At 43.0% G+C, this 22,914-nt stretch overlaps 1 protein-coding gene across 4 annotated transcripts in view; it reads right to left on the bottom strand.

Moving 5' to 3' along the window:
* PCNT (pericentrin) overlaps positions 1–22,914 on the bottom strand; it is a 273,910-nt gene that overhangs the window by 229,206 nt on the left and 21,790 nt on the right. For all 4 annotated transcript variants that reach the window (XM_073633695.1, XM_073633698.1, XM_073633694.1 and 1 more), the window contains one exon: positions 2,164–2,343. In XM_073633695.1, the coding sequence (XP_073489796.1) occupies positions 2,164–2,343 (180 nt within the window). The remainder of the gene's footprint in view (positions 1–2,163; positions 2,344–22,914) is intronic.

Consider the following 22,914-nt stretch of genomic DNA (forward strand, 5'->3'; position numbering starts at 1 on the left):
TGCAGGGAGCACCATCAGGCATTCTAAGAGCATAAAATTACACATTTAGTTTCCTGACTACCCAGCACATTTTTGAAGGCCCTGGAGCACCAAGACAATGGAATTAGATGTGCGCAGATGATCAGACAGATGTTCAGTGGACAGATGTGTGACAGGTGTTGGCGTTTTTCAGTTTGGAGACACTAGCTGGGTGATCAATGTGTAAAAAGCTGTAATAAACAGCTCACACACACACAAACCGATCCCCTACTCGCAGATCCGCTCTCCCTCCTTATCCTCACTGACTGAGCCGATCGCCTGGTAACGGCTCTCTGTTTACTACATGACTGCTGTGATTGGACATGACCATCATGTGATCAGGAGGGAAAAATCAGAGCCCTCCTGCCAATCTGATATACAGCGTGTCCGGCGGGGGACATTTGGGCATCGAGATCACGGGGCCGCACGATCACTCTCCTTCTGAGGTATGTTCAGGAAAGTCCACTCAGAAGGAGGAAGCACCCACCAGGCTGTTTATGTGCAGTGGATGGATGGGAAGTGGTTAAAGCTTTCTGAACGCCAGTCAAAGCCCCTGTCACTAAATAAAATGGTTAGCTTACATTCCTGTTTACACCTTGCTTTTGCTTGGTGCTTTGGTGAGGCTTTGATGAGGCTTCAAGCGAGCTTTGACATAGACTTCTATGGAGGCTTTAAAGACGCTTTGAAGCACAACTAAAGCGACATATAAATTTTGAAGTGAACCCAAAGCAAAAGCAAGGTGTAAACAGGACTGTAAGCCAACCATTTTATTTAGTGGCAGGAGCTTAGACTGGCGTTCAGAGAGCTTTAACAAGGCATGTCCGAAGCCTTGCTTTGAAGCAAGTGTAAACTAGCCCTTATTGTGTGTTGAAGACGAAGCTAGTGTAAATGAGCCCTTAAAGTGAATGGGATTGTTGGCGAGTCAACAGCGGGTCAGAGGAGGAGCCGCTGCGGGACAGAGATGACAGTTGCCATTTAAAACTTTTGATCAAAATCAAATTAATTTAAATCAAGCCTTTTTACTAGTGTTTTAAATCAAATCCACCCTGCCCAAACACATGATTTTTTTTTTTTTTTTTTTTTTTTAGCAGAGACCCTCAAGCAGGGAGTGTCAAACTGGTGGCCCTTCAGCTGTTACACAACTACAAGTCCCATCATGCCTCTGCCTAAGGGAGTGTCATGCTTGTAACCTCATGGGACTTGTTTTGCAAAAGCTGGAGGGCCCCTTGTTTGACACCTGTACCCTAGAGAATAAAATGGTGGTTGTTGCAATATTTTGTCACACTTTGTGCAGCAGTCTTTCAAACACAATACTTAAAAAAAAAAAAAATTGTGATTCTCATTTTAGCCAGAATCGTGCAGCTCCAAGTTATCCCGGCTTGAAGATTGGTGCAAGAAGCTGTCCCTGCCTGGAGAACACAGTGATTATTGCTGGCAGCTATAGTTGCTGGAAATAGTCACATGCAAGATTTCCAACATGCTGGTTGGACCAAAGTCGATTGATGGTTCGACGTGCGTACATTCAGCCTGCCCATAAATGGTTTAAATCACCGCCAGTCCTTGCTGGCCGGCTTTGACAGCCTGTAAACCAGTGTTAATTTAGTCGACTAAAACAACTAAAAACATTTTAGTCGACTAAAAAACGCATAAAACTAAAACAAATTGAGATGACTAAAATACGGCTAAAACTAAAATGCCATTTTAGTCAAAAGACTGACTAAAACTAAATTGCAATTACTGAAATGTACTGGAGATTTAGTAAACTAAATACGACTAAAACAATTGCAGAAGACTAAAAATGGGTCTCAAACTAAAATGCCATTTTATTCCTAAGACTAAAATTAACACTGCTGTAAACTAACCACTTTTCAATCACCGATGCCATTACATTTGTTTACCTTTTTAAAATTGCGCAGCGAGTAGTTTGCAGACTGCTATGCTGCACGTTAAACACATTATTATAATGCCTGAGTACTTAGCTTAGCAGCGATTATCAAAAAGCACATTTTGCAAAACGATTTTGAAAATAAAATCTGTGGTTTATCAAAACAATACATTCCAACTGGTTTTAAATGGTAAATGACATTGTGGTGCTTATCAACTACCTAAAATCATTATAAAAGCAACAATGCAGGAAGACACTACCTCTGTAGAGACCTGTTCAGCACCCAACACTGGATCTTTATCAGTACATTCAGCTGGGATTAGCGTGTCCTCCTCCGGCGGAATGTCATTCTTGTGAACAACCTCACCCTTCCTCTTCTGCGTCTTTTTCTGCGCCTTTGAGCTTTGCCCTTTTGTTTTGTGCTGTCTGAAGCGAGCAAGCTGCATATGAAAGTTAAGGACAGGTAAAGAGACAGGTAAGTGAGAAACAGGTAACAGGGCCACAAAACAGGTGAAGTCATTGTCTGCTAAAAAGCAGGAGTACATTGATGCAAAAAAACAGAAGAAAAGCAGACCAGAGGATCTAGGCAAACATTATGATAAATAGCATAGTCAGTAGGTTGGAGTGGATAAAAACAGACTCCATGAAATGGCATTGTAAAAAAAATAAAATAAATAAAGTTGCTTAAAATGTTTATATATTAGATAAAAAGTCTGTGAGCAACAGAAAACCAAATTGATTAGTTCAGATGCCCCAAACAAAAAGCATACTATAGCCTACACAACTCTACAGACAATAATCAGCTTGAAAAGGATTAGGGATTTAAATACACACCTACTTAACACTGCAACACCTCCATCATGGTGAAGATGTAGAAATCTATAATATTCACAATTACCTGAGAGCGGGTAGGATTTTCACATACCATATATGGAGAACAAATGACTTACTGACTGCCACATAGCAGATTCACTGGTACAGGGTGGCCCTCCTGTGTAGTATCATGTATATGTACACGTGATTCTGCACTTCTGCCTACAAGGGGCCTGTGCGCATCGCTTCTGCTGTGAATATTTACAGCAGAAGCCAATTTGCGGGTGCCGGGCACTGGCCGTCCGCCAGCACCCACCAATCGTCGGGTAGACTCAGAACAGACACAATGACGCCTAACACAATGGATCAAAATGTGTGCATGCATGATTTTATTTAGTACAGTGTACCAGAATGAATGCAACTGCATCAAGGTACAGACCTAAATGCACTGCTGCTAATGTGCAAAAAAAAAAAAACACACACACACACACGCCACTGCTTGCCTTACAGAAAATGTGTACAATGCCATTTCTGACCTCTCCTAAACACTTTAACTCCATAACTAACTCAGAGGAAGTCCACAGCCCTGTGTAAGCAGCTGCAGCCTAAAGCTTACACGCTGTTATTCGGTCAAACCTGGAGACATGCAAGTAAGGAGAGTTTATGCCCTGTAAAGGCAAAGTATAGGTTCTCTTGTTGTGGAAATTTTATGAAGATGTATTTTAACCACTTCGTGCCTACGCTATACCCGAAAGACGGCTGCAGCGCGGACGTTAATTGTCGGGAGGCCGTCCTCCTGTTTACTTTCGCGATGCGCGCCCGGAAATTCTGTGCTGGCCGTGTCACTTGGACACAGCCAGTCACAGATCCCTGTAAATGGCCAATCACAGCGCGATCGCAGCTTCCAATGGGAGATGATCTCAAATGTAAACATATGAGATCATCTCTTATTGCCGGCTCTCCCTCCTCACACAGAGACTGCGTATGAGGAAGGAGAGCAACCGGTGCTTCTGGATTGTGAATTGTGAGCTTGTGAGTGCAAAAAAAAAACACATACACAGTGCCAACAGTATATATATCAGTGCCATCTGTCATCAGTTCCACCTGTCAGTGCCATGTGCCATCTGTTATCTGTGTCACCAGTACCACGTATCAGTGTCACGTAAGAGTGCCAGCTATCATCAGTGTCACTTGTCATCAGTGCCTTCTGTCATCACCAACAATGGCTAGAAGATTATATTCAGCTGAGGAGGCGTACAATATTCTTGCTGGCGACGAGAGCAACAGGGAGCTCTCCGCTTCGGATTCCTCCACATTTTCAGATTCTGTGTCTGACCTGGACTACGAGCCTGGCCTAACCAGTGGTACACTGACAGCCTCAGGGGAGGAGGATGAGAGTCTGCCCGCCAGACGAAGGCGTACTGGTGAGGAGGCACTGCCATCCACCAGCACCGCAGTGACTCGGCAAAGGAGACGTACCAGTGGGGTGTCACCTCAGACCCAAAGGGTTAGGTCCCATGCCAGCCTTCCCTATTCCCTTCAGAACCCCTTGTGGCTGCCAGGAGAAGCTAACGTTCCCCCTTTCACTGCCCAGCCAGGAGTCCAGGTGGACACAGAACATTTTTCCCCAATAGACTTTTTCCATTTAATTTTTATTGAGGACATGCTTGCATCGATTGTGGCCCAGTGCAACCTGTATGCACAACAATTTATAGCAAGTAACCCAATGTCCTCTTATGTCTGTCCCTATGAGTGGAGAGCCCTAACAGTGGAGGAGTTTAAAATTTTTTTGGGCCTCACATTCTGTATGGGACTAAAACAGAAAAAATGAATTACGTTCATATTGGTCTACCCTCCCCATCTACCACATGCCCATCTTTTCCCCAGTAATGCCCAGGACCAGATATTTCATGATTATGGGTTTCCTACACTATAACGACAATACCCTGTGCCCTCCCCGAAATCACCCAAATTTTGACAAGCTTTATAAAATTCGGCCGCTAATAAATTATTTTTCAGAAATCTTCCCCCAGTTGTTTACCCCAGACAACAGATATGTTTGGATGAGTCCCTTATCAAATTTTCTGGCAGGCTGGGCTTAAAACAATTTATTCCCACCAATAGGGCCTGCTATGGGGTGAAGATGTACAAATTGTGCGATCGAGCTACAGGGTATACCTATGCCTTCATGGTATACGAAGGGAAGGACACCCAGCTACATCCTCCTAATTGCCCAGAATACATTGGATCAAGCGGGAAAGTCATTTGGGAACTCATAAACCCACTCCTGAACCCACTCCTGGAGAGAGGCTACCATTTGTATGTGGACAATTTTTATTCTAGTTTGCCCCTGTTCCGAAATCTTCGCAGAAAGAACACTCCAGCATGCGGCACCGTAAGGACGAACCGGAAGGGCTTTCCTCAAAGCCTCGTTAAGAAGAGGGGAGGTGGCGAGCTTACAGAATTAGGAAATTCTGGCTGTGAAGTAGAGAGACAGAAGGGACGTCCACATGCTTTCTTCGATCCACAACAATACATTTGTTGAGATCTCCAGGAGTGATGGCCCAATCCAAAAGCCAACATGTATCCACGAATACAACATGTTCATGGGGGGAGTCAACTTCAATGACCAGATGCTCGAACCCTACCTTTCCACTAGAACATACCAGTGGTATAAAAAAGTTTCAATTTATTTGTTTGGTCATATACAATACCTATGTAATCTATCGCAACTCCACTGAAAGACCCAAACCCTTCCTTGGCTACCACGAGGAAATTACCACTGCCCTTATATACCCAAACGGCCCACCAGAAAACATTAGATCCGATGTGATTAGCAGACTCTGAACGCCACTTTCCCGATAAAATCCCTCCCAGACCAACAGGCCAAAAACGTCAGAAAAAATGCCGGGTATGCTCCAAACGAGGAGTGAGAAGAGATACCACTTATCATTGTCCCCAATGTCTTTCCCAACCAGGCCTCTGCATAGTTGACTGTTTCCGCCGTTACCATACTTCACTAATAATTTAGTGAAGTATGGTAAACATAACCCTCACTTCCTGTTATTTACCTTCACATCCCTTATGCCTCTGCTTGTTCTGTAACTGACCCTGGCTTGTTATTCGACCATGCTTCTGCCTACTGATTCTGTTTATATCTCTACCTGATCTGGAACTGACCCTGGACTGTTTGACCATGCCTCTTGGACTGATCTTTTACCCTGCCAGTGGACTAGTGGGATTCAGAACACAGGAGTCTCACATATGTGAGGGGCTCCAGAATTGTTTTTCTGGACGAAGAAAACAATTTCATTTGTTCATTGTTCATTTGAGATTTTTATTGTTAAGTTTTTATTGCAGCCTGTGCCCCCAGGAGATTCACCCACTCTATTGGTCCTGTTTGAAAGAAAGAAAGAAAAAAAAAAAAACAAACACCCCACACAAAATCTTGGGTTGTCCTTAGAAAAGTAATAGAGGGCGAAACTTCCAATTGGACACACTAGTTGTGGTGACCTAGGGACTCCCTTAATATGCAGGAATATCCTCTCAATTTCTGTTTGGCTATGGGTGAGGAGGTGAAGGTAAATCTCCCCAACGGGGCACAGATGGCAAAGAATAAACCTCCCTTACGCTATCCAAAATGGAAAAAATAAAAATATAAAAACACACACACGCTTGCCTACAGTTCTACTTTAATATACACAAACTGATGAAAGGACGACAGGGGTTCTAAACCTGCCCAACTCTGAAAGATGATAGGGAAAATAATTTCACCTTTTTTTCTGGCATTCCACTTTAACTCAGCATAGCAAACATATCATATGACTAGCATTCTGAAGACAACAACGGCAGTCTATTTTTTGCTCATATGGCAGATTTCACTTCAATGTTAGACATTTACCTTCACTTCCTGTCCCATACCTAAAACAGGAAGTGAGGGAAATTCCTGCAAATTAAAGTGGATGTAAACCTGATTCATGAAATTTGAGATGGGCACATATCTGCGGTGTTTTGTTCTCTCTCTTCAAAGCATCATGTCCCGTAGCCGTTTCCTGCTCCATTCTTCTGTTATCAGCCTGATAGCTCCTGGCAAATCCTCTGACACATATGATAAAAGCAGCTAGAGTTTTGTGTTGGGGAGGATGCTATAAATAGATTAGCAGTGCCTTGAATTATTCAACAGAGCTGAAAGTCTCTACCTATGAGAGGGGGTGTGTGCGCCTTTCCTTCAATCAGATGTCTTGGCTGTATGCCAAGGCTTTACTGCAGTGCTAACCAGGAAGAGAAAACCTTAGTTAGATGTAACGGTATTTCTTTGATGACAGCACCTGCAGAGAGCAGCTCCACCCACTTCCCAGGAAACACTGCGGTCATTTCTTTAAAGCCTGGACACTTTCACCATGGCCTCAGTCGTCATCAAGCACTTCCAGCAATGCTGAAATTATATATATATATATATATATATCCTTCTAAATCATGCTTTTAGAAGCACCGTAATCCTTGCGAGAACCAGAAAAACAAAATAAAAAACAGAGAATTGGACTTTTTTAACTCTTTTGTTACCTCCAGATAGCGTAAAACACATCTCTATGTCCAGACTATGAAATTCTCTTTAGGGCATGTTGGAGATGGACAGAACGTTGGTAGCACTACATCTTGGGATCTGTAAAAAAACTGAAGTGACCCTCGGCAAAAACACCGGGTCTGTCCTCAGTACTACCCGGTCCTGAAAACCGGTCAGGAAAAGCTTGACGATAGATAATGCCTGTAGTTCGCTGACCCTTCTAGCCGAAGTAACTGCTACCAGCAGTGTACGTTTTAATGACCAAAATGTAATTGTGGTTTCTTCTGGTGGTTCGAAAGGTCTTCTAGTCAGACCTTGCAAAACCACCGTTAAATCCCATTTTGGGAAAAAAAAAAAAAAAAAAACACCATACGGAACAGGCCTAGCCCTAGCTAGTGCCTTAAAAAATCTGATGAATAAAAGATTTAGTGATAACCGTCTCTCTAGAAAAACTGGCAGCGCAGGTACCTTTAAAAAGGTACTGGCTGCCAAACCCGTCTCCATTCCGTCATGGAGAAATTCCAGAACAGAAAGGTCCTCCTGTGGAGAGTAATTTTTTGAAACGTACCAGGAGTTAAAGCGCTTCCACATTTTAAAATAAATGGCCCTTGTGACCTTCTTCCTGCTATTTAGCAGGTTACAAATTAAACCTTCGGACAAACCCTTTCTCCTCAGGATTTGCTCCTCAGTAACCAGGCTGCCAGCCTGAGATGACCTACATCTGGATGCAGAAGGGGAGCCCTCTTGGGCCAATACAGGTCTACTAAAATTAGGGTCGTCTTTTCTCCCTGCAGTTTCTTGAGCACTAAAGGGATCATTTGCACAGGGGGAAAGGCATAGCACAAGCAGAAGGTCTAGTGCTGAGCCAGTACATCCAGACCTGCCGCTCGGTCCTGCTTGTTTAGAGAAAAGTAGACTGGTACTTTTGCATTTGTTTGTGACGTAAAGAGGTCGACCTGGGGAGCCCCCCCATTTGTCTACTATCCTCTGAAAAACATCTGGACATAGGTTCTAGTCGAACTCCAGTACCCTTCTGCTTAAGAAGTCCGCTATCTGGTTTAGGTTGCCTTTCAGATGTACTACTGCCAAGTTGTCTTCTGCCCAAGTCAGAGTCTGTAGAGACAAGTCTAGCAGACACCTGCTTCTTGTGCCCCCTTGTCTTGAGTTGTTGGCCCGATTATCTGTTAGAAGGCCCAAAGACCCAGGAAAATGGCCCTCAGTTTCCTCCAGTTGGAGGACCTTAGATTACTCTACTGTCCAGGACCCTTGGGCCATCTGGCTTTCAAGATGCGCACCCCACCCCCAGGAACTTGCATCTGTTGTCAAGATCTTTGCTGCAGGAAAGGTCCAGAGAAAACCCTTGCTGAAATTCGCTTGCCTCCTCCACCACAACTTCCTTTTTACTGGAGAAGGGATCTTGATCTGTTTCTCCAAAGACTCTCTGTAGCTCCAATTCTGCAGAATCGCCTGTTGGAGGCCTTTCAAATGGAGGCGGGCCCACTGAACAGCTGGGATTGAGGCTGTGAGAAGCCCCAGCGTGGACATAGCTGCCCGAACTGTAACAGATAAATTTGTCTGTACTCTCTTCACTGCTTTATCCTCTGAGTCGAGTCGATGACATGCCCCAGGAAAATGGTCCTCTGAGAAAGAATGAGGTTTGATTTTCCTTGTTCAGAAGCCATCCCAAATTTTCTAAATGGCTCAACGCCCCTTTTTCAAATCCCTGCACAATAGGTCTTTTGAGCTGGCAAATAAGAGGTCATCCAGATAAGGAACTAATGAGACCCCCTCAAACTTGAGCGGTGCCAATGCTTCCGCCACGATCTTCGTGAAGATCCGTGGGGAAGAGGAAAGACCGAATGGGAGAGCCCTGAACTGAAAGTGCGATACCACTCCCCCGGATCTGATTGCCAATCGTAGATATCTCTGTGGCGTTGGTGTTATGGGAACATGCAAGTACGTGTCCCTGAGATCTATGGAGGCTAGAAAGCACCCCACGGGAAGAAGCTTCCTCACCGAATAAATTGTGTCCACACAAAATTTTTTGTATCAAATAGACTTGTTTAAGATCTTCAAGTTCAGTATTAACCTGAACTTTCCCAATGGCTTCTTTACTATAAAAACATGTGAACACCCTAGTCCTTCCTCTTCCCGGGGCACTGGGGTGATTATTTTCTGCTGAAGAAATTCCTGCAAGAGTGATGGCATCGCTAAAGATTTTTGTTGATCTTTAGGGAGCTGCGCACTGGATGTCGCCCCCTCCCACTGTGGGAGAAAAGACTGCAGTTGGGAGACCGTCACTGGGTCTTTGTAGGTTGGCTGGGGGGGGGGGGGACAAAACACCCCAATCCTCCCTCGACCCCTCTGGGACCGCCAAGGTCTCTTAGGTTGCAGTGCAACTTTCTCTTTTTAGCTGGAAAGGCTTTTTTTCTTATCAGCTGTTCTGAACAGCGTCAAGGTCCGGACCAAACACCAGATCCCCCTCAAAAGGTAGGCCACACAGCTTTGACTTAGAGGCTGAATCACCTGACCAGGTCTTCACCCACAAAGCTCTTCTTGCTGAATTAATCAAAGCTGAAGATCTTGCGGTCATCCTCAATGACTCCACATCTGCCATGTAACCTGCCGCCTTCTGTAGGACTGGCAGAGTCTCCAGCAGATCTTTAGGCGAGGTCCCTGCCTCAATATGGCCCTTTAGCTGCTCTAACCAGTGTTCTAAGTTCCTGACACCATTGCTGGTTTGAGATTGACTATTGAGAATCAGCCCTCTTGTCCATAGTGTCCTTTAAGACCCCCATTTTCTCAAAAGCTAAAATCAGTGTTCCACGATATTTGCGAGAAAGCTGCGTCAAGCTTAGGTCTATTATTACAAAACTTACACGCCATCTTCAGCAAAAGGAATACACCTTTTAGGAGACCTGGAAAAAAAAAAAAAAAAAAAAAAAAAAGGGGGGGGGGGGGGGGGGCCCTCTCTGGGTCTTTCCACTCACTTTTAATAGCCTCTGTTAACACACGATGTTTGACCTCATCCGTAGCCCGATACATTTTGTCGTGTAAGGACAATTGGGTCTTATCCTCCTTGATGTTGAGGGTAGTATGTATGGTCTTTAATAGGTCATCTACCTCTTCCAAGGACAACCTATAACGGGAGAAAGAAACCTCCTTTTCTTTGCCTTCCCCCTCCTCTGACCCTGAAGACATACTTCTCTCCTCTTCCTCTGACTCACTAACCACTCTCCGAGCAGCAGAGGACGTGTCAGGGCTGGATGGCGAACCATCTGTTGATTGTTCCACTGGACATTTATCCAGATAGGAGCGGAAGGACTGGAAAGTGTCTTTCAACTCCTAATAAAGAGAGCATCTGACTAGGTTGGGCAGAGGGCGCTTTAGTAGAAGTCTCCTCTCTGACCAAATCTGCTTAGCAGGACCTGCACAAAGGTTTGGTCCAAGAATCCCTAAAGAAAGCCTTACATGAGGCACATCGTTATTTCGGGGGGGGGTGGGGAGACGTGCTTTGTCTTTTTTTTTTTTTCTCCAGACAAAAAGGTTAAAGAAAACACCAAGCAGAAATATACCATAAATAAACCCTGCAGATTGGATCTTCTCCCCAGCAGACCCATAAACAATTAGGGGAGGAAGAGCGGGAAAAAACAAACATAGCCTGGGTCTAACTAACAGAGGCCACTGTGGGACCCCCCGAGGCGGTCCCGCAGAGATGAGGGGGGAGGCCATCCATTCCTGGCCCCCCCCCTCGCGATCGCTCCCAGCCAATCAGAATCTTCCCCTGCCTAGTACACAGAGGCAGAAGATGTGATGTCATTTCTCCTCGGCTCGGCAGTTTCCATTAAGGCGCAGAGGAGAGAAGACTGTAATGTGAGTGCACAACACACACACACACACACACACACACACACACACACACATCACAGTAGAACATGCCAGGCACACATCACCCCCCCCCCCGTCACACTGACACCAAGCAGTTTGTTTTTTTCCCCCCCGATTACTGCATTGGTGTCAGTTTGTGACAGTTAGTGTGGTAGGGCAGTTAGTATTAGCCCCCTTTAGGTCTAGGGTACCCCCCTAACCCCCCCTAATAAAGTTTTAACCCCTTGATCCCCCCCCCCCCCGTCGCCAGTGTCACTAAGCGATCATTTTTCTGATCGCTGTATTAGTGACACTGGTGACGCTAGTTAGGGAGGTAAATATTTAGGTTTGCCGTCAGCGTTTTATAGCGTCGGGGACCCTCATATACTACCTAATAAAGGTTTTAACCCCTTGATTGCCCCCTAGTTAACCCTTTCACCACTGATCACCGTATAACCGTTACGGGTGACGCTGGTTAATTCGTTTATTTTTTATAGTGTCAGGGCACCCGCTGTTTATAATCGAATAAAGGTTTAGCCCCCTGATCGTCCGGCGGTGATCGCCCCAGGCAGCGTCAGGTTAGCGCCAGTACCACTAACACCCACGCACGCAGCATACGCCTCCCTTAGTGGTATAGTATCTGAACAGATCAATATCTGATCCGATCAGATCTATACTAGCGTCCCCAGCAGTTTAGGGTTCCCAAAAACGCAGTGTTAGCGGGATCAGCCCAGATACCTGCTAACACCTGCGTTTTGCCCCTCCGCCCGGCCCAGCCCAGCCCAGCCCACCCAAGTGCAGTATAGATCGATCACTGTCACTTACAAAACACTAAACGCATAACTGCAGCGTTCGCAGAGTCAGGCCTGATCCCTGCGATCGCTAACAGTTTTTTTGGTAGCATTTTGGTGAACTGGCAAGCACCAGCCCCAGGCAGCGTCAGGTTAGCGCCAGTACCGCCAACACCCACGCACGCACCGTACACCTCCCTTAGTGGTATAGTATCTGAACGGATCAATATCTGATTCGATCAGATCTATACTAGCGTCCCCAGCAGTTTAGGGTTCCCAAAAACGCAGTGTTAGCGGGATCCACCCAGATACCTGCTAGCACCTGCGTTTTGCCCCTCCGCCCAGCCCACCCAAGTGCAGTATTGATCGATCACTGACACTTACAAAACACTAAACGCATAACTGCAGCGTTCGCAGAGTCAGGCCTGATCCCTGCGATCGCTAACAGTTTTGGTAGCGTTTTGGTGAACTGGCAAACGCCAGCAGCCTAGTACACCCCGGTCATAGTCAAACCAGCACTGCAGTAACAATTGGTGACGTGGCGAGTCCCATAAGTGCAGTTCAAGCTGGTGACGTGGCAAGCACAAGTAGTGTCCCGCTGCCACCAAGAAGACAAACACAGGCCCGTCGTGCCCATAGTGCCCTTCCTGCTGCATTCGCCAATCCTAATTGGGAACCCACCACTTCTGCAGCGCCCGTACTTCCTCCATTCACATCCCCAACCAAATGCAGTCGGCTGCATGAGAGGCATTTTCTTTATGTCCTCCCGAGTACCCCTACCCAACGAACCCCCCCCCAAAAAAGATGTGTCTGCAGCAAGCGTGGATATAGGCATGACACCTGCTATTATTTTCCCCCCTGTCCTGACAATCCTGGTCTTTGCACTGGTGAATGTTTTGAACGCTACCATTCACTAGTTGAGTATTAGCGTAGGGTACAGCATTGCACAGACTAGGCACACTTTCACAGGGTCTCCCAAGATGCCATCGCATTTTGAGAGACCCGAACCCGGAACCGGTTACAGTTATAAAAGTTAGTTACAAAAAAAAAAAAAAAGTGTAAAATACACTTATAAAAAAAAAAATAGTTGTCGTTTTATTGTTCTCTCTCTCTCTCTCGTTCTGCTCTTTTTTACTGTATTCTATTCTGCAATGGTTTTATTGTTATGTTTTATCATGTTTGCTTTTCAGGTATGCAATTTTTTATACTTTACTGTTTACTGTGCTTTATTGTTAACCATTTTTTTGTCTTCAGGTACGCCATTCAGGACTTTGAGTGGTTATACCAGAATGATGCCTGCAGGTTTAGGTATCATCTTGGTATCATTCTTTTCAGCCAGCGGTCGGCTTTCATGTAAAAGCAATCCTAGCGGCTAATTAGCCTCTAGACTGCTTTTACAAGCAGTGGGAGGGAATGCCCCCCCCACCACCACCGTCTTCCGTGTTTTTCTCTGGCTCTCCTGTCTCAACAGGGAACCTGAGAATGATGCACCCGGTGATTCAGCCAGCTGACCATAGAGCTGATCAGAGACCAGAGTGGCTCCAAACATCTCTATGGCCTAAGAAACCGGAAGCTACAAGCATTTTATGACTTAGATTTCGCCGGATGTAAACAGCGCCATTGGGAAAGCATTTTATCACACCAATCTTGGTGTGGTCAGATGCTTTGAGGGCAGAGGAGAGATCTAGGGTCTATTTTTTTTTTTTTTTTTTTTTGAAAAGAGTACCTGTCACTACCTATTGCTATCATAGGGGATATGTTCATTCCCTGAGATAATAAAAATGATTTAAAAAAAAAAAAAAAAATGAAAGGAACAGTTTAAAAATAAGATAAAAAAGCAAAAAAAAAATAATTAAAAAAATAAATAAATAAAAATAAAGCACCCCTGTCCCCCCCTGCTCTCGCGCTAAGGCGAACGCACGCGTCCGTCTGGCGTCAAATGTAAACAGCAATTGCACCATGCATGTGAGGTATCACCGTGAAGGTCAGATCGAGGGCAGTAATTTTAGCAGTAGACCTCCTCTGTAAATCTAAAGTGGTAACCTGTAAAGGCTTTTAAAGGCTTTTAAAAATGTATTTATTTTGTTGCCACTGCACGTTTGTGCGCAATTTTAAAGCATGTCATGTTTGGTATCCATGTACTCGGCCTAAGATCATCTTTTTTATTTCATCAAACATTTGGGCAATATAGTGTGTTTTAGTGCATTAAAATTTAAAAAAAAAAAAAAAAAAGTGTGTTTTTTCCCCAAAAAATGCGTTTGAAAAATCGCTGCGCAAATACTGTGTGAAAAAAAAAAAAATGAAACACCCACCATTTTAATCTGTAGGGCATTTGCTTTAAAAAAAAATATATAATGTTTGGGGGTCCAAAGTAATTTTCTTGCAAAAAAATAAATAATTTTTTCATGTAAACAAAAAGTGTCAGAAAGGGCTTTGTCTTCAAGTGGTTAGAAGAGTGGGTGATCTGTGACATAAGCTTCTAAATGTTGTGCATAAAATGCCAGGACAGTTCAAAACCCCCACAAATGACCCCATTTTGGAAAGTAGACACCCCAAGCTATTTGCTGAGAGGCATGTCGAGTCCATGGAATATTTTATATTGTGACACAAGTTGCGGGAAAGAGACAATTTTTTTTTTTTTTTTTTTTTTTGCACAAAGTTGTCACTAAATGATATATTGCTCAAACATGCCATGGGAATATGTGAAATTACTAGGGCTGCAACTAACGATTATTTTCATAATCGATTAGTTGGCCGATTAATCAAAATAATAATCGGTTAATAACCTTAAAAAAAAAAAAGAAAAAAAAAAGTGTGGCGTATAATTTAGTTAATATGTAAAGTTTAAAAAAAAGGCAATTTATTCTTAAATATCTCTATTTAGCGGTAAATATAAATAACTAACTATATGGTTAGGGAGCAAAATATCTAATCCACTCTGAGAATAACAGACAGAAGAGATATACCTATATACTATTAGAGGAGTTATACTGTATAAATTGTTAGAGAAGAGATATACTGTACATACTATTAAAGGGTGAATCTGATAAACATTTTCAGACTCAGAGATCAAATGTCTTCCTTCAAAAAAAAATTTCATTTTGTTCATGTTCATGTTCGTTCGGTTTTCTAATCATTAGTGGGGTCAAGTCGACGTTCATTTTCAACCACAGTGACGGGAAAATTTTGAAATAGAAAACTTTTTGGTCAAAGGAATTTTCAGACAGTGTATGTGGTTTTCGTTCAGAAATTACATTCATTTTAAAAACAGAATGTTAAAAACAAGTGAAAATTTCAAACAACATTCCTTCATTCAGCGAATGTACAAAGATTTTTCGTCTGAATATTCTCATGTGAAAATTAATCCGTGTGGCCAGCATAAGGCTCGGTACACACCTAGGCAGTTTGCTTTTGATCTGTTTCTGCAGTGCTTTTTGCTGTGCATTTTGATTTGTGCGCACATGATTTTGCGGCGAGTTGCGTTTTTGCTTTTTTTTTGGCCAATTTGTTGTTGGGCAGATTAAAAAACACAAATTGCTGCAAAAAACGCATGAAATGCTTTTCTGCAGCTTCTCCATTGAAGTATATTGAACCAAAAGAGCACAGTTTTTGCGTTTAAAAAAAAAGTCCCTGACCCTTTCCAATACACAGTGGCTGAAAAAAGCATAGATGTGAACGTGGGAAACCATGTTAATGAACTGCAGTGCGCTTCTGCAAAAAAGCACCAAAAAACACATAGATGTAAACCAGGTCTAAGACGTTTAGTAACATAATGGGGTTAAAAAAAACTAAAATTAGCCCTTTATAGTACAATTTAAAAAAAAAACAGATAATCACTACTGTAAGGGGTTCATTTTTTACTGTAGAACCGTGAAAGTAACATCTACAGTAGCGATTATTTGCTCTTTTTTTATGGCCTTCAAAACTGTGATAGGTAGTGAGGAGTAAAATCAAAAATTTACGCCCTTAGAAATCCTGAAGGCAGTGATTGGTTTTCGGGGCCACGCACGCGGCTAGGCTCCCAAAAAGTCCCACAAATGTGGTAGCCCTGTACTCAGGAGAAGCAGCTGAATATATTTTGGGGTGCAATTCCACATATGCCCATGGCCTGTGTGAGCAATATATCATTTAGTGACAACTTTTTGTAATTTTTTTTTTTTTGTCATTATTCAATAACTTGGGACAAAAAAAAAATGAATATTCAATGGGCTCAACATGCCTCTCAGCAATTTCCTTGGGGTGTCTACTTTCCAAAATGGGGTCATTTGGGGGGGGGGGGTGTTTGTACCGCCCTGCCATTTTAGCACCTCAAGAAATGACATAGGCAGTCAAACTAAAACTGTGTAAATTCCAGAAAATGTACCCTAGTTTGTAGACGCTATAACTTTTGCGCAAACCAATAAATATACGTTTATTGACATTTTTTTTACCAAAGACATGTGGCCGAATACATTTTGGCCTAAATGTATGACTAAAATTGAGTTTATTGGATTTTTTTTATAACAAAAAGTAGAAACTATCATTTTTTTTTTTTTCAAAATTTTCGGTCTTTTTCCGTTTATAGCGCAAAAAATAAAAACCGCAGAGGTGATCAAATACCATCAAAAGAAAGCTCTTTTTGTGGGCAGAAAAGGACACAAATTTTGTTGGGTACAGCTTTGCATGACCGCGCAATTAGCAGTGCCAATTGTAAAAAGTGCTCTGGTCAGGAAGGGGTAAATCCTTCCGGGGCTGAAGTGGTTAAGTAGAACTATAGGTAAAAAACTTTTTTCTTCATTTCGGAATAGAACAAGGCCCGTCAGATTTTTTTCGCCATCTGTGTCCCATTGCAGAGGTTTTTCTTCACTTCCTGTCCCAAAGCCAAACAGGAAGTGAGAAGAATTCCCTGCAAATAAAGGCAATTCCTTGGGGACCCCCGGTCACCAGAACTAGTGTCACCATTGGAAGATTTATTACTTTACTGGAGGCAACACAAAACTTTGGGATTTTCTTTTACATTCACTTTCAATGATATTGATAAAACAGGACAAATATAGAGGGTGAATCTCTTTTACTGGGGGGGGGGGGGGGGGGGGGGCACAGACAGCAATTGAAAATGACAAGTGTTACATCTTTAGTTATACTTTAATTTTTATCGGAGTTATAGGCTAAGCATGTTAGGCTTCAAGTACACGGGACGCTGAGGCAAAGTCTTCTGAACAATTTTTTTTTGACACCTTGAAACCGGCGTTTAAAAGCCCGTTTAGCCATGTTTGCATGCCACGTTTAGCCACGTTGCGTCTAGAAGCGTTTAGTTAAGATAACATCATAAGACCCTCCCCAAGCTCAAAAACGGTATTTAACTGTCAGCCATTTTGTGAGACCAGAGTGAGTAGCAGCAGCTGAGAGAGCAGCAGTGTACTTGTATTTAGCGTGTCACTTGCCACAAGTTGCGGGTTGTCCACTTGCCAGATCACCTGCCACAAGTTGAGGATTGTTATTTACTACGTCACCTGCCACAAGTTGTGGATTTCCACTTGCCAGGTCACCTGCCACAAGATGTGGATTGTCATTTGCCACAAGTTGCAGACTGTCCACTTGCCACGTCACCTGCCACAAGTTGCAGACTGTCCACTTGCCACACGTTGCAGATTGTCCACTTGCCACAAGTTACGGATTGTCATTTGCCACAAGTTGTGGATTGTCCACATCACCTGCCACAAGTTGCTTGTTCAAATCTAACATCATATGGGTCAAATTCCAAATATACTTCGGATAACAGCAATGCTAGTGGTGTATTGGATCATTAGGGTATATAAATAGTCTATGAATCATTGCGAGCAATTACAATTTTTTAAATATTTTCTTAATGGTTTTTTATCATTTGCCATCATTTGGCAAATGATAAAAGATTTTTTAATGTAAAAAAAAAAAAATAGGGAACCTTTAAAAATGCTTATGCGGCTAAACGCTGGTACCGCATTTAGCGTCTGAACCCATTTTTTTGCTTTCAAGGAAACGCTGTTAAACGCAACTGCCTAAAAACATCAATAAAACAAGACTGTGTACATGGTCACATAGGATAACATTGAATGAGTTCAGGGTCAGTTAAAAAAAGCGTCCAACTGCCTCTGAACGTACGTTTACCAGCGTCCCGCGTACATGGGGCCTAACACCCACTGTCACATTGAGAATCGGTGCAGCTGTGTGGGGCTCTGCATGCACAGCCACGTCATTCATTCAATTCACAGAAATCTGTGACTTTATAAACTACATATCCAATCTGTCACTGCAGCAGGGGGCTAGTAGTTCTCAATGGACGCTGAGGGGCGTGGATGAACACCCTTGTAGTACACTGACACATCAGCTTTTAAAACAGAAAACATGTACAGAGGTACTGGCAAAAAAGCTGGAGAACAGATCTGCAAGACCCTGACATTACACCTGAAATTCAGACTGCAGGTGCAAAGCTTTGCTCTGCAGCTACAGCATCTTACAAAAGTGAGTACACCCCTCACATTTTTGTAAAAATGTATTATATCTTTTCATGTGACAACACTGAAGAAATGACACTTTGCTACAATGTAAAGTAAAGTAGTGAGTCTACAGCTTGTATATAACAGTGAAAATTTGCTGTCCCCTCAAAATAACTCAACACAGCCATTCATGTCTAAACCACTGGCAACAAAAACGAGTACACACCCTAAGTGAAAATGTCCAAATTGGGCCCAGTTAGCCATTTTCTCTTCCCGATGTCATGTGACTCGTTAGTGTTACAAGGTCTCAGGTGTGAATGGGGAGCAGGTGTTTAAATCTGGTGTTATCGCTCTCACTCTCGCATACTGGTCACTCGAAGTTCAACATGGCACCTCATGGCAAAGAACTCTCTGAGGATCTGAGAAAAAAAAAAAAAGAATGGTTGCTCTACATAAAGTTGGCCTAGGCTATAAGAAGATTGCCAAGACTCTGAAACTGAGCTGCAGCACGGTGGCCAAGACCATACAGCGGTTTAACAGGACAGGTTCCACTCAGAACAGGCCTCGCCATGGTCGACCAAAGAAGTTGAGTACACACGCTCAGCGTCATATCCAGAGATTGTCTTTAGGAAATAGACATATGAGTGCTGCCAGTATTGCTGCAGAGATTGAAGGGGTGGGGGGTCAGCCTGTCAGTGCTCAGACCATAGGCCGCACCACTGCATCAAATTGGTCTGCATGGTTGTTGTCTCAGAAAGAAGCCTCTTCTAAAGACGATGCACAAGAAAGCCCGCAGTTTGCTGAAGATAAGCAGATTAAGGACACGGATTACTGGAACCATGTCTGATGAGACCAAGATAAACTTATTTGGTTCAGATGGTGTCAAGCGTGTGTGGCAGCAACCAGGTGAGGAGTACAAAGACAAGTGTGTCTTGCCTACAGTCAACCATGGTGGTGGGAGTGTCATGGTCTGGGGCTGCATGAGTGCTGCCGGAACTGGAGAGCTACAGTTCATGGAGGGAACCATGAATGCCAACATGTACTGTGAAATATTGAAGCAGAGCATGATCCCCTCCCTTTGGAGACTGGGCCACATTAGTATTCTAAAAGGATAACGACCCAAACACACCTCCAAGACGACCACTGCCTTACTAAAGAAGCTGAGCATTACAGGCCTCCTCAGATCGTCCAGAGTGGCTAAATCTGTGAGTGTGTTCAAAACTTAATACCATAAAATAAGCCAAGTATATCTCCGCCCTGCAATCCCCTAGAAAAAAAAAAAAAAAAAACACGAGCAGTTAACCCATGCATTGCGGGCATGGCCCCACTGCATGGGGGGAAAAAATTCCAGTTCTGTTTTAACCACTTGAAGACCAGGCATTTTTCTTACATTTGTTGCTTACAAGTTAAAAATCTGTATTTTTTGCTAGAAACTTAAAAACATAAGATACCGCATTTATCGGCGTATAACACGCACCCCAAGTTTAGGAGGGAAGTTTAAGGAAAAAAAACTTAAATTTAAATGCCCATCATTGCAGCCTTGTCAGTGCCCATCTGTAGCCTTGTCCATCATTGCAGCCTTGTCAGTGTCCATCATTGCAGCATTGTCAGTGTCAGTGTAGCCTTGTCCATCATTGCAGCATTGTCAATGTCCATCTGCAGCCTTGCCCCTGTGTGATTTGCAGACTACTGCAATTTAAAAATGGCGCCGCCACTCTCGGTGTGTCTCGGGCACCCTCGGCGGCTTTTGGCGTCTCACGCGGGACTGCAAGAGCCACCGAGAATGCCCGAAAGCTGCAAAAAGGCTCCCAATCAGCGGGGGATCGGCGTATAACACGCACCCACGATTTTCCCCTGATTTTAAGGGGAAAAAAGTGTGTGTTATACGCCGATAAATACAGTATTTTTTTTTTTTTAACAGAGACCCTAGAGAATAAAATGGCAGTGGTTGCAATATTTGTGTCACACTGTTTTTGCGCAGCAGTCTTTCAAACACAATTTTTTGGGGAGAAAAATACTCTTTAACTTAGGGCTGTTACTGATTAAAATTTTCGTGTTCGATTAATCGATTTTTCTTTTAAACCGATTAATTGACTAATTTCGATCAATTATAACGCACATACAGATCAAACTACTTTTAGCTGATTTAGCACGGTTATGGAAACGGCCGAAGCCGGACATAGCGGGGCATGGCTAGGACGTCACACGTCAAACTCAGCCTCACCGTGCCCATAATCGCAGCCTCACTGTAGTCAGTGCCTTTGCCTGGATTACACAGTCTGCAGGCATCTCCCGCTGTGTCTCTCGGAGCTGTGTAATAGACAGAACACTGCGTCTATCACACGAGCTGATCTAGGAGGTGGCGGGACTTTTCTCACAGTGCGACCAAAGTTTTCACACTCAGCTCGGAGACACACAGCGGGAGATGCCCACAGACTGTGTATGACATATAGTGGAGGAGGGAGCGGAGCACTGCACTGCAGGCACAGCTTGGCCTAAAGCGGCCCCAGGGCAGGCGGCCTACCGATCAAAAAAATTTACGATCAAGGAATTAATCATTAATTTCCGCAGCCCTACTTTAAATGAAAAAAAAAAAAAAAAAAAAAAAAAAAAAAAAACCACAGTATAGTTAGCTCAATTCTTTGTGTAATGTGAAAGATGATGTCACACCGAGTAAATAGATACCAAACATGAAAAAGGAAAAAAAAAGTAGAAATGGCGCCGTTCCAGACCTGATGGATTCAGGTGTATGCTGCTCCCTTGAATGGGAGAAAGATATTTAAAGTGGAGTTCCACCCACTTTTACAACTCTTCAGCATCCTCACTAAACTGTGCGCACTGTAAACGAATTGGATATTTAAAAAAAAAAAAAAAAAATTTCTCAGTACCTACTGTATATCTGTTGTATTCATTTTTCACTTCCTCCTCCCTGGCCGTGGCCCATCGCATCATTTTCCTGTTTGCAATGCCTTCTGGGAAGGGGCAGAAACTTCCTCTGACACTGCCGTTGCTATGGAAACCTGACCTGAAACCTATTACATTGCTTGTGCTGCACTGAGCATGTGCGAGATCTGCAAGGATAAGATCCAGGAAGAAATACAGTCTGGCTTCAGATGCCCACGGCCTGCTGTAAGTTTATAAAATAACAAACTACTGCTATAAACTAACAAAACAGACCTTAGTTTACAGACTAACTTTACTAGAATACATTAAGCTTGTGTACTATAGGGGTATTTTTATTTAAAAACTATAATTTCGGCCGGAACACCACTTTAAGGTGGGGAAGAGAAATGATGTAGACGATCTTGACTAAAGTGTTTCACAATTCTTTCTTTGCAAAGAATTCTCTCTGCTCTTCTGAAGCCACAGCCCTCAAAAGAAAGGAAGAGAAAAACCGGGCAGTCTGCCAAGAAACAAAACATTCTTTATCAGTTGAACTTAAGTATAAACATTGTAACAGTTTGTCAATGGAATAGACTTCCTGTGTAAGTGAAAAAAGTTTAACCACTTAAAACACTAAACCTTTTTCTGACATTTGTTGGTTTCAAGTTAAAATATTTTTTTTTTGCTAGAAAATTATTAAGAACCCCCAAACATATATATTTTTTAGTAGACACCCTAGAGAATAAAATGGTGGTTGTTGCAATATTTTATGTCACACTGTATTTGCGCAGCGGTCTTTCAAATGCAATTTTTTGGGAAAAAATTACTTTAATGAATTAAAAAAAAAAAAAAATCTAACCAGTAAAGTTAGCCCTGACTATAGAAGAACGAATAAGGCACGCACCAAGTGTTTATTCATTGAGAAGCCCACCAGAGTCCAAACGGATCCTTTCATCGGCACAATAGTACCTTAGAACTCAATTGTATACATCAGTCAGATATCCACCCGTTTACTCACACCAGCACTTTGTTTTTGCACTATTGATTCTACTTTGTATATATCGTTTAAATGGTTATTGCACATGCATAGTAACGATCAGGTATTATTGCACTTTATTTTATATTTATGTTACATACAAAACAAGTTGGGTTGTCTTACACATTGCACTTTTATATTGGGTCAGGTATACGGCCTGACACTCATTCACACTCAGGAGTTTATATTTGGTTTCACATTAATGTGCACAACTTTACTGTGCATTTGCTTTTGGTTAGAAGACACCCACTCAATAGGAACTATCTACATGATTTCTCTTCCCCACCTTAAATATCTTCCTCCCATTCAAGGGAGCAGCATACACCTGAATCCATCAGGTCTGGAACGGCGCCATTTCTACTCTTTTTTTCCTTTTTCAACATTATACTCCACCTAGTGGAAGTAATTGGTAGAGGCAGCAGTTCCAATAAATATTTTCTAATCTCTATAGTACATATTCCATAGCGCGGGTACTCTTTCCTTTTCTTCAGATACCCAACATGTCATGCTTTACAATTGTGCACACTCGTGGAATGGCGACAAACTACGGCACTTAAAAATCTCCACAAGCGAAGCTTTAAAAATGTACGTGTCTAGAATTA

This window comes from Aquarana catesbeiana, linkage group LG06, assembly GCF_042186555.1.
Source record: "Aquarana catesbeiana isolate 2022-GZ linkage group LG06, ASM4218655v1, whole genome shotgun sequence".
NCBI lineage: Eukaryota > Metazoa > Chordata > Amphibia > Anura > Ranidae > Aquarana > Aquarana catesbeiana.